The sequence below is a fragment of the Mesitornis unicolor genome, unplaced genomic scaffold (genome assembly GCF_000695765.1).
Source record: "Mesitornis unicolor isolate BGI_N332 unplaced genomic scaffold, ASM69576v1 scaffold6079, whole genome shotgun sequence".
Lineage (NCBI taxonomy): Eukaryota > Metazoa > Chordata > Aves > Mesitornithiformes > Mesitornithidae > Mesitornis > Mesitornis unicolor.
This window is the reverse complement of record NW_010207862.1, coordinates 8,848-20,202: the sequence shown is the minus strand read 5'-3', so window position 1 is coordinate 20,202 and position 11,355 is coordinate 8,848. Positions and strand designations below refer to the sequence as shown.

The following is an 11,355-nucleotide window of genomic DNA, read 5'->3' as shown; positions in this document are numbered from 1 at the left end:
CGTGGGAGCCGGCGGTGGACAGTTGGGAAGGATGGAGGGAGGGATGCTCTGCTCCTTCATCTCTCTCTGGTAGTGATGATGATGGGGTCGTGGTGGTCCCGCTTGCAGCAAGGGGATGAGTGCCAGTGAGGGGACCCTGGCTGCGGTGCTGCCGTCGTGCTAACGAAGGTGCTGCTTCCAACAGGGCCCTCCCACACCGTACCCTTGCTCCCTTAGCATTGCCTGGGGATGCTGGGGACCGTGAGGGTCCTGGGATGGGTGCACTCTGGTGAAGGCAGCGGTGCTCTTGCATTTGAAGCGATCCCCCTCAGATGTCCCTTGGTGAAGAAGCGGGAGGGAAAAAGCAGCCGGGAGCGCTGCCTGCGTGACTCACGAGCAGCAAAAACAAGCCTAAAAACATCCCCGGGAACAGCAAATACGCTGCCTGTGGGTGGCAGAGAAGGCAGCCGAGGGATGCTGGTGCCGCACCGCGAGGCTGTGCGTGCTGGCGGTGCCGTGGGTGCCACCGCACCGGGGGTTGTGTGGGGTCACCCCCGGCCCAAGAGCCTTTGTCTGGGTGCCACCTCTGCCCGCTCGGCCAGTGCTGACAGCCAGGGCCTCGATACATTCACCCCAGCATCGCCTGTGCTTTCAAAAATGCGCCTCCTTTTTTGGGGGTTGTCATAATCGCTTTAACGGTGGAGCATGGGAAGAGAGAAATAATTAAAATTGCAGCGTGCCACAAGCGGCGAGGGCTGGGGTGGCCACGGGGCTGGGCTCCTCCTCACCACAGCATCCTCCTCCGTGGCACAGCATCCTCTGTGGTACAGCATCCTCCTCAGCATAGTATCCTCCATGGTACAGCATCCTCCTCACTACAGCATCCTCCTCTGTGGTACAGCATCCTCCTCAGCATAGTATCCTCCATGGTACAGCATCCTCCTCACTACAGCATCCTCCTCTGTGGTACAGCATCCTCCTCAGCATAGCTTCCTCCATGGTACAGCATCCTCCACGGTACAGCATCCTCCACAGTACAGCATCTTCCTCAGCACAGCATCCTCCTCAGTACAGCATCCTCCACGGTACAGCATCCTCCATGGTACAGCATCCTCCACGGTACAGCATCCTCCACAGTACAGCATCTTCCTCAGCACAGCATCCTCCTCAGCACAGCATCCTCCATGGTACAGCATCTTCCTCAGCACAGCATCCTCCTCAGTACAGCATCCTCCACGGTACAGCATCCTCCATGGTACAGCATCCTCCACGGTACAGCATCCTCCACAGTACAGCATCTTCCTCAGCACAGCATCCTCCTCAGTACAGCATCCTCCACGGTACAGCATCCTCCATGGTACAGCATCCTCCATGGTACAGCATCCTCCATGGTACAGCATCCTCCTGGCTGTGGGCTCAGCCAAAAAAAACAGAAGAAAAGAGAAAAATGAATCGGTGACTGGCAGGGTGAAGGCATGAATTGTGCTCGCTGGGTTGTCTGAGGCTCTCATTTTGTTATTATTAGAATAAAGCCGTCTTTAATTAAACCTTTAAGTGCTTTAGAAGGCAAAAGACTTCACGTGCCATCTGCTGCTCTTAGTGGCGATTTGGTGGCCTGTACGCAGCGGGTTTGGCAGCGTGCTCGGCAAGGGGGCAGGAAGGGGCACCCTGGGGCTGGGGCACTCCCATGGGGAGATGAGGGGGTACCTGCACCCCAGCCCGCCCTCTGCTCCCTTCCCACCGCTGGCCGGGAGCAAATCGGGAGTAAATCAGGATAAAGGGACATGTACTTCCCAGCGGGAGATGACCCTGCCTTCAGAAAGAGGGTGCAGGAGAGGGGGTGCTGGATGCAAGAGATAGCGGCTGCAAAAGGCTTCAAAGGAATTAATTAAAGATAAAATGTGTTTAAAAGCAGACCCTGGGCGGCTGGGCTGGAGCCGCCTCTTTGATCCAGCGTGCAAAGGCGTGGGGAGCTGTGGGGTGAGGGGGCTGGCAGTGTCCCCTGGGGCAGCTCCTGGGGTCCCGAGGGGGCCATGCTCCATCGTGGTTGTCCTGGGGGTGGTGGGTGATGGAGCAAGGGCTGAGCGTGGCCGAAAGCCGGCGGGGAGAGGGGGCTTTTTCCCCCAGGATTAGCAGCTGCCTTCGCCCCCGCAAGCCCTGGCGGAGCCTGCAGCTCTCCGCCGCCGCTCTGAAGTGTTTACTGCTCGCTGGTATTTGCTGTAACACCTGAGAAGATAAGTCCCGGTGTCTTTAGCATAAGCCTCCAGGATCTGCGTTCTTGGCACGAATATTTCGCGGCAGCAGCAGCAGCAGCAGGATTTTCTCCTCTTTCCAGCTGTCCAACCCAAAATACCGAGAGGTTTCCGGGAACCTTGGGGTTTTGTGCTGAAGAGCTGCGTTTTCACCTCAAGATGACTGATGCTCCCCGCACTGGGGTTTGGAGCTGATCACCCCGATTTGCCAGGGTTTGGAGCTCATCACCCTGGTTTACCTGGGGTTTGGAGGTGATCACTCTGGTTTACCCAGGGTTCAGATCTCCCTGATTTCTCAGGGGTTTGGAGGTGGTCCCCCTGATTTACTGGTGTTTCAGAGCTGATCACCCTGATTTACCTGGGGTTTGGAGCTGGTCACCCTGATTTACCCAAGGTTTGGAGCTGGTCACCCTGATTTACCTGGGGTTTGGAGGTGGTCACCCTGATTTACCCAGGGTTTGGAGCTGGTCACCCTGTTTTACCGGGGGTTCGGAGCTGATCACCCTGATTTATCAGGGGTTTACTGGGGTTCAGAGCTGATCTCCCTGATTTACCAGGGTTTGGAGCTGATCACCCTGATTTACCGGCTGGAAACCCGAGGGGCTTTGCTGCACAAACCCGGCTTTGGGGATGCGGTTATGGAGAGCAGCGGCTCCAGCACCACGAATTGGCAGCGATCGACCGGCTTCGCGCCGGGGCATTTCCAAGAACCTCTGCCGTATCCGCTCGCCTCTCTGTAACCCCGGTGTTTGCTGTAAACGACATTTCTTACACGCTGTTAAACGGCGGTGGGGTTCGCGTTAGGCGAAGTCTGCCTGATCCCCCCCTGGGAGAGGCCCTCGGTGACTGCGATTGCTGCAGAATGATTGAGTTTGTGTGTCCGAGAGCGGTTTTATCAGCTAAATGAGGCTTTCGGGATCAGATCCACTGTCTGACGGTGGGGAAGCAGTGATGCCTCTCCAGCCCAGCCGAGGAAACCTGATGTGATCCAGGACCGGCCTCTCCGGCTCCCCTTGTGATAACCATGGCTTGTTTGGGAGATTTGGCCTCTTTCAACATTTTGACTTGAAATTTTATGGTTGGCCTCAATGATCCTAAAGGTCTTTTCCAACCAAAACCATTCTACGACTCAAATTGGGCGTTGTGGGAAGGCAGAAGGAGACAGGGGCAAGGGAGTTTGCTTTGCGGGACGGGCTTGGTGTTTGGGGGTGAATCTGTTGTTTTCCTACCACTGACTCAAGATCACGCTCAGCAAAATGAAACCGAGCTGGTTTTCCCCCTTTTTTTTTTAATTTTATGCTGCTTAGAGGCCTTGACGAGGGTCTTCAAAGAGCTGTTTTTATTGGGAAAATGAAAAATATGATCTCCCTAACCAGAGCTGTTGAAATAAAGGCCCTGGGGGATAGAGGTTCTCTTTGTTTTTAATTAAGAGCTTATATCTCCTGGTCGCTGCCATTGCGCACTTCTGCAGCAGCGAGCCATTAGTCTCGAATGGATTTTCTCCTGGAATTAATTCTGGTGATGCAGAGCTGTCCAGGAGCCGTTGCAAAAGGTGCCCGGAAAGGCCAAAACTCAGCGCTTTCATCTCGATGGCAAATATACGGTCTTTAAAATAAGGTATTAAAAAAAAAAAACGCCTGGCGTTGGCCTGCTCTGACGTTGGGTTTTCATCTCCAGGATGAGGAGTTGCGTTTTGGGGGGTCAATGCGGGGATGTTGAGGGTCTCCCATTGCCGGAGGGGATGAGGAGTCCCCGGTGGGAGCAGGGCACGCTCGGATGGCGCAGGAGTGGAAAAACCCAGGGCTATTTCAGCGTTTCCGCGGGTTCAAAGAGCGCCTTTGAAGAGCTTTCCCTCCTGGCAGGCGACACATTAAATTGTGCTGCACCAGCAGAAGCGCGGGGGCTTGGACACGCTTGCAGCCCCATTAAATACTCGTCCTGTAATTACCCTCCGGTTAAACGGTCACTGCGTCAGATCGCCTGGGAAAAGCCGTGCACGGGAGCCGCTGTTTCCATGGCCGGCGCCGGACGGGGCGGCATCGCCTTGGGCATCCTCCCGCATCCCACTCGCTTCTTAACGAGTGTTAACGTGTAATTAAGCAAACACCAGGCTCTACAACTTACCGGGGTTGGAGATTTGCCACTTCAAACGTGTGCCATGGAGAGGAGCGACCAAAACGGAGGCGCCAGACTTTCCCCCGTGTTTTAGGGCTCTCGCTGCGCGGTCGTGCCAGGCAGAGGAGGGTGGCTGTGCTTTATGAGCTATTGATTTTCTCCTCCAGACAGATTGGGCTCCTCGGGCCGTGTCTAAAATAATGCTGTGCCCTTCGCAGCCATCACTTTTCCATCTCGCCTCCCCCCTCCGGGTGCTGCGCGTCCCTCACGGGATGCTCCCCTCTCCCGAGTGCCCCATCCATTAACTCCTCTTGCAGGTTGGATATTTGTGTTCGATTTTGCTCTGTATGGCTCTATATATTTCTTTGAAGGCCTGGAGGAAAGGGTCTGATGTATTTGTAAAGGAAGAATAGAGATCTATTAGTCTTTATGGCAGCGGGTGTTGCTATGGGCTTCCCAGTTAACCCTCCCAGTTACCCATTGCAGCCTTTTCCCTCTTCCCATCTCTGCTGGGACAAACATTTCCCGTCCCCTTGAAGTCCCCGCGGGCTCCGGTGCAGGATTAATATGCAATGAACAGGAACTTTTCCTCTGTGGCGGTACATATGGCAACTTATGTATGTGATGGAGTCTAAAATTATCCGGCCCTTCTTCAAATCCATGTGTCCTGCTCCCGAGAGCTGCCATCCTTCCCAGTGCTCAGCCACCTGCAATCTGTTCTGCCGCGCGTTTCCCATTATGTAAGTGCAAGGATTAATTGCATCGTTAGGTTCTCCCGCGGCCGCGCCGCCTCCGCCGCGGCTCCCGTCTTTGCAGAAGGTCTCATTTCCAACGCCGCGCCTGTGTTCAAAGCGGTCGGGCACTGGGCTGGGGTTTTGGTATTTTTAGAGCCTTCCCTTTTATCTTTCTCGACTGTGTCCCACTGGGAGCAGCTCCAGGATTGCTGCGGGGGATGTGGCTCCTGACCCGGCACCCGCAGGACCACCCAGCCCCAGGGTGGGCGCAGGCTGGGGGCTGTCGGGACACGGTTCCCATCAGGACACGGCTCCCATTGGGACACAGCTCCTGTTGGGACCCGGCTCCCATCGCAACCACCCTCCAGAGACCCCGAGTGTGGGGCTGGGGAGCCCCATGACGTTTTCCCCATGAATTCCCTTGGGAAATGAAAGCCGGGGGCAGAGCAGTCCAGGAGCGAACGGTTTGGCTGTGGGTCCCCAGTCGCTAGTGGGGTCCTCCGCGTCCTCCACCACCCATGTCCTGCAGTGGCTCCCCCCCACCCGCCTTGTGCTGCTGGTGGCAGCCCTTCCCCAGGAGCCTCCTCACAGCACATTGGGACCGATTGAAGCATAACTGGGAGTAAATGGAAGAAATGGGTCATTTGCAAAATAGGGGCTTGAGTCCAGGGAGAAAAATAACCCTGACAGGGAGAAAAATAACCCTGGCACATCCCATGCTGCTGTGATGGGCTTCACTGGGGCACAGGGGCTGGTGAGCAGCCGTCTCCCTGTCCAGCCGTCCCCCTGTCCATCCCATGGCTCCCCAGTGAGGAAGCACATCAGGACTCAAAGAGCTGACATTTCAGAAGTGTTGGCCTTCAGGAAATAATCTCTCCTTGGTCCTACCTCTAGAAAAGCCCTTTTAAACCACACTGAGGCTGGAGGCGAAGCCTTCCCCATGAGCCATTGCTACCCCGGTGCTCGGCACTGGTGGTGTTTTGGGGATTGAGACTCGCCGAGGGTGACCTTGGTGGTGTTATATTGAACTGTCAGGGCTCACATTTCTGAGCACTTGATTTACACCCGGGACGTGTCCTGGCAGTGCTTTGTAATAAGGCATCGCTGCTGACCGGTCCCATTGCTTGGGATTTGGGTTTTTATGGGGATCCACAGGGATCCTCCCCTCCTCCCTGGGGTGGCACAGCCTGCGTCTTGCACCCAGGGCTGCAGGGTGATGCCAGCGAGGGCGAGCTGGTGGTGGGTCTTGAGAAAGGATGCTCAGAGGGTGCGTTTTCCATCGTGTTTTGGAGGGATTTGGGTTTTTTTGGTGAGGCATGGGCTGGGCGGTGGCGGCTTTGCCCTGGAAGTCGGGCTGAGCTCCAGCTTTTCTCCCCTGATGGATGTTGGCAGCGTGGGCAGGGACCTGAAACCCCTGGGGTGCTGGGATGAGCAGAGGGAGACAAGATAACGAATTTCAAGGGAGTCCAAACTTTGGTCCTCTGAGAGAAGGCAATGGAGCAGCAAACACAATCCGTGGTTTAAAGTACCCCTGAGACGTCGTGTCTGGCCTCATTACCCAGCATGATGTGCTGTGCCAAAAGCTGGGGAGCCATGGCCAGGCCCCAAATCCACTGCTCAGGAGCATGGGAGAGCCCTGGGCAGCATTCCCATGGGGATGCCCTGGGTGATGGTCCCACGGGAGAGAAGGGATGTTCTGGGTGATGGTCCTGTGGGAGTGTGGGGATGCTCTGGGTGAGGATCCCACGGGCATTTGGGGATGCTCTGGGCAGCGTTCCCATGGAAACTTGGGGATGCTCTGGGTCATGGTCCTGCAGGAGCGTGGGGATGCTCTGGGCAGCGTTTCCATGGAAACGTGAGGATGTTCTGGATCTTGGTCCTGCAAGAGCATGGGGATGCTCTGGGCAGCATTTCCATGGAAACATGGGGATGCTCTGGGTGAAGGTCCCACAGGTGTGTGTGGATGCTCTGGGCAGCGTTCTCATGGAAACATGGGGATGCTCTGGGTCATGGTCCCGTGGGGATGCTCTGGGTGAGGGTCCCACAGGTGTGTGGGGATGCTCTGGGCAGCATTCCCATGGAAACGTGGCGATGCTCTGGGTGCTGGTCCTGCGGGGATGCTCTGTGCAATGCCCCCTGGCGCTGGAGGAGCTGCAGGGGCTGGTTCAGTGCCAGGACCCCGGCAGCATTTACCCCCCTCCTCCCCAGGACATCCCCATCTCCGTCCGAGCCGCAGTGGAGCCAGGAGCCCCTGCGCTGTTTGTGTGGGCAGAAGCAGCGATTTCCTCACCACGAGCACCCGCGCGAGCTGGGAGCGCTGCGCATGTATCGCACAGATGCACATACATACATATATATATAACTGCTTGTTTTCCTGCCGTGCTGACGCTTATTTATTTATTAAGAATACCATCCATCAGGAGCGGCAACATCTGCTTGTGAAAAATAGCACATCCTTGGGCTGCAGCCAGGAAAATCATTTCATTACGAAATTGCGACTGTAAAGCAGCACAAAATCACAAACATACTGTACATCGAGACGCTTTTGTTTCCAAACTGCTCATTAGGAGTGATACACGAGCCCAAATTATACCCTGTGTAAGGTGAATTACGCGAAAACGAGCCCACCCGACCTCCTAAGTGAGCGGCAGTTAGCGCGGTAATTAGCGCCGCTGGTTAATCCCGCACCCACTGCCGGGCTCCCTTTCCATCCCGGAGGGGATGCGGCTCCACGTCTCTTCCCTTCTTCCTGCCTAATTCGGGCTGACAGGGAGCAGACTTGAGAGGATGGAGACGAGGAGCATGGCTTGAAGATTAAGTTATGGGAGGGAGGAGAGACGACTACATCGCGGGGGGCGGCTGTGCATGGGGGGAGCTTTTTCGGCCGCTGCCCGGGGTCTCCCGTGGCCCCCGTCCCCACTCTGGCCTCTCTTCTCTCCGCAGGTCTGGCGGTCCATCAGATCATCACGATTACCGTGTCCCTCATCATGGTCATCGCCGCTCTGATAACGACGCTTGTCTTAAAAAATTGGTAAGGTCGCCCCGGGGTGTGTTGGGTTTCGGGGGGGTATGGTGCGGGGATGGGGACAGGATGGGGATGGGGGCGCCTTTCTAATTGTGGGTGCTAAACCCTGGGCTGGCTTCAGGAGAAAATAGGGGGTTTTATAGTAAGGCACCTGGGCCTGTCCGTGGCTGTCTCCGCATGCTGGGTGGCTCTGGGGACCAGCATGGGGCCAGGACCAGGTGGCCACGTCCCATGTGGGACATGTGGGGTGCGGGGATGGGGACAGGATGGGGATGGGGGCGCCTTTCTAATTGTGGGTGCTAAACCCTGGGCTGGCTTCAGGAGAAAATAGGGGGTTTTATAGTAAGGCACCTGGGCCTGTCCGTGGCTGTCTCCGCATGCTGGGTGGCTCTGGGGACCAGCATGGGGCCAGGACCAGGTGGCCACGTCCCATGTGGGACATGTGGCTCCGGGACCGAGTCACAGCATCGTGGTGCCACCTGGCGAGGTCAGAGCCGTGCATTTGGCCCACTGCCTCCTGCGCTGGGTCCCGTCTCCTCCGCGCCTGCCCCCGCAGCTCTGCTGCTGCTCCTTGCATCCCCAGCCTGGCTCCGCAAGGGAAAACTGCATTTGCTGCCCTTCCCCGCAGCTGCAGGACCGCAGGGCACATCCTGCACCCCTGGGGTGCCGCCGGTTTGAAGCGTGCCCCATCCGCCTGGATTTGCTCCCGTTCCTTCCCTCGGCGCGGCCGGGCGGACGGCAAAATAGGTTATCCCTGCGCTTGGGGCGCTGGAGACTTCACCTGTTTTCCTGGGAACTTGCCCTACTTTGAGGTCAGCAGTGCTGGTGGCGGCTCAGGGACGGTGCCGCGCGGGGCTGGCGCGTTGAGGCCGGTGCCACCGGTGGTCTCCTCCTGCCCACCCGAGCTGGTTGAGGCCTGGAAATGGGAAAACTGGGAGAACCGGGATGCTGAAGCAGCCGTCTCGCTCCCAGGATTAGGGGAAAACCTCTTTGTGGAGCTGTGGGGGCTTCTTAATTTAGATAGAGCTTTACAGATGAGCTCCTCACCCCCAGGACAGGGGCTTTGCCTGCTCCAGCATCGGGAGTGCTTGGTGCTGCTTGGTTTTATGTCTCAGGCAGGATTTGCGTTCCTGAGCTTGCCTGGCATAGCAGTATCGCAGTGAAAGAGCAAGAAAATGCTTCTTAATGCACGGTGGGGATTTCTCTTAGCAGCGGCCATCGGTAACGCAGATCACTGGGCTGGGCAGAGCCGCTCGTGCTGGAGCCCAAAAGGGGGAAAAACCAAAACGGACGCGGTGATCGGTGCAGAACAGAAATTGTTTGCAATAAGGGAGGCTGGGAAATGGCAGAGGACGCCTCGGTCAGCGGTTCCCACTGCCTGGCGTCCTCCTCGGTTCACGTGTCCCCATCCAAAAGCGTGGCACGGCCACGGAGTCCCGATGGTCACCAGGGAGCGGGGCTGCGGCTGAGGGGTACCAGTTTTGGGGCTTATTTATCCCGAAAAGTTAAAAGCTTTTGGAGCCTCCCAAAGGGAAAGGGTTTCACTTCATTGTTCTCACCTACATCTAAAAAAAAAAGGCTTTCGTTCCCTGCAGGTATAAGCGTATGACTTGCTAAGTGATTCCTCCGGTGCTAAAACGCTCGCATCTGAAATTTAAATTTGATCTTTAAAAAAGAGGGGAAAGGAAAAAAAAGACCAGCGAAATGGCTGCTTGATTGGGGCTGATCTTCCCCAAAGAAGTACCTGATCTTCCCAAATGCCTGATCTTCCCAAAAGTACCTGAGATTCCCAAATGCCTGATCTTCCCAAAAGTACCTGAGATTCCCAAATGCCTGATCTTCCCCAATACCTGATCTTCCCAAGTACCTGATCTTCCCAAGTACCTGATCTTCCCAAATACCTGATCTTCCCCAAATAAGTACCTGATCTTCCCCAATGCCTGATCTTCCCAAAAGTACCTGATCTTCCCAAATACCTGATCTTCCCCAATACCTGATCTCCCCCGATACCTGATCTTCCCAAATGCCTGATCTTCCCAAATGCCTGATTTTCCCCAATGTCTGATCTTCCCCAATACCTCATCTTCCCCAAATAAGTACCTGATCTTCCCAAATGCCTGATCTTCCCAAAAGTACCTGATCTTCCCAAATGCCTGATCTTCCCAAAAGTACCTGATCTTCCCAAATACCTGATCTTCCCCAATACCTGATCTCCCCCAATACCTGATCTTCCCAAATGCCTGATCTTCCCAAGTACCTGATCTTCCCAAGTACCTGATCTTCCCAAGTGCCTGATCTTCCCAAATGCCTGATCTTCCCAAATGCCTGATTTTCCCCAAATAAGTACCTGCTCTTCCCAAAGTACCTGGTCCGCCGCAGACGCCTGCATTCCCATCCCAAACCGACTGCTGTGTCATTTCCGTCGGACGATGCGCGCTGCCCTGCCGATTCGGTGACGCGCCCCCGTCCCCTCTTGTGTCCCCGCCCCAGCTGCGCGCAGAGCGGGCGCCCGCGCCGCAACAGCCACCAGCGCAAGCTGGAGCAGCAGGAGGAGAGCTGCCAAAACCTGACGGACTTCGCCCCCGCCCGCGTGCCCAGCGCCCTCGACATCTTCACCGCCTACAACGAGACGCTGCAGTGCTCCCACGAGTGCGTCCGCACCCCCGTGCCCGTCTACGCGGAGGAGACCCTGCGCTCGCCCGGGGACTACAAAACCACCTTCAATGGAAACAGGTGAGCGCGGTTTTTTGGATCCGTCTCCCAACCCAAAGCAGGGGTTGCGAATGAGCGGGGTGATTAATGGAGGAGCCAAACGAGCCTGGAGTGAGATAACGATGCATTAATGAGGGGATGCTGGCAGTGGCTGACAAGGTGGGAGCCCATGCTGGGCGCTGGTGCGGTTTCACCACGTGGTAAATGCCCATTCCCGGCAAAGCTGGAAGGGAAATCGGGAGCGTTTTAGGGGAGAAAATGAGCAACTGGTGCTGTGGGGCTGGCGGTGCCACCAGAAGCCGTATCCACTGGCGGAGAAGCCCCAATTTCTGTCTCTTTAACCATCGCAGGGTTTGGCAAGTCCGCATTTTTCAGGGTTTCTCACATTTTGGAAGGCAGAGAACAGGCAGAGCTTTTCAAGCCATTTCACTGACCGTGTTCGTGTGTTGGTTTGGATGTGAGCCCCAGCCGAGCAGTGCAGTGGGGCTGGGGGGTTCGGAGCTTTTCTGGCATCGGGTGATGCTTTTTGGGACCCCGT

General features: G+C 56.3%; 1 protein-coding gene across 1 annotated transcript in view; it reads left to right on the top strand.

Annotated features, from left to right (window-relative positions):
- Nucleotides 1-10,842, top strand: part of AJAP1 (adherens junctions associated protein 1) — a gene marked incomplete at its 5' end in the record, with an annotated part of 12,268 nt that extends 1,426 nt beyond the window's left edge. The window contains 2 exons of the mRNA XM_010192276.1: nt 8,024-8,111; nt 10,596-10,842. Of these exons, the coding sequence (XP_010190578.1) occupies nt 8,024-8,111; nt 10,596-10,842 (335 nt within the window). The remainder of the gene's footprint in view (nt 1-8,023; nt 8,112-10,595) is intronic.
- Nucleotides 10,843-11,355: the final 513 nt, after the last annotated feature.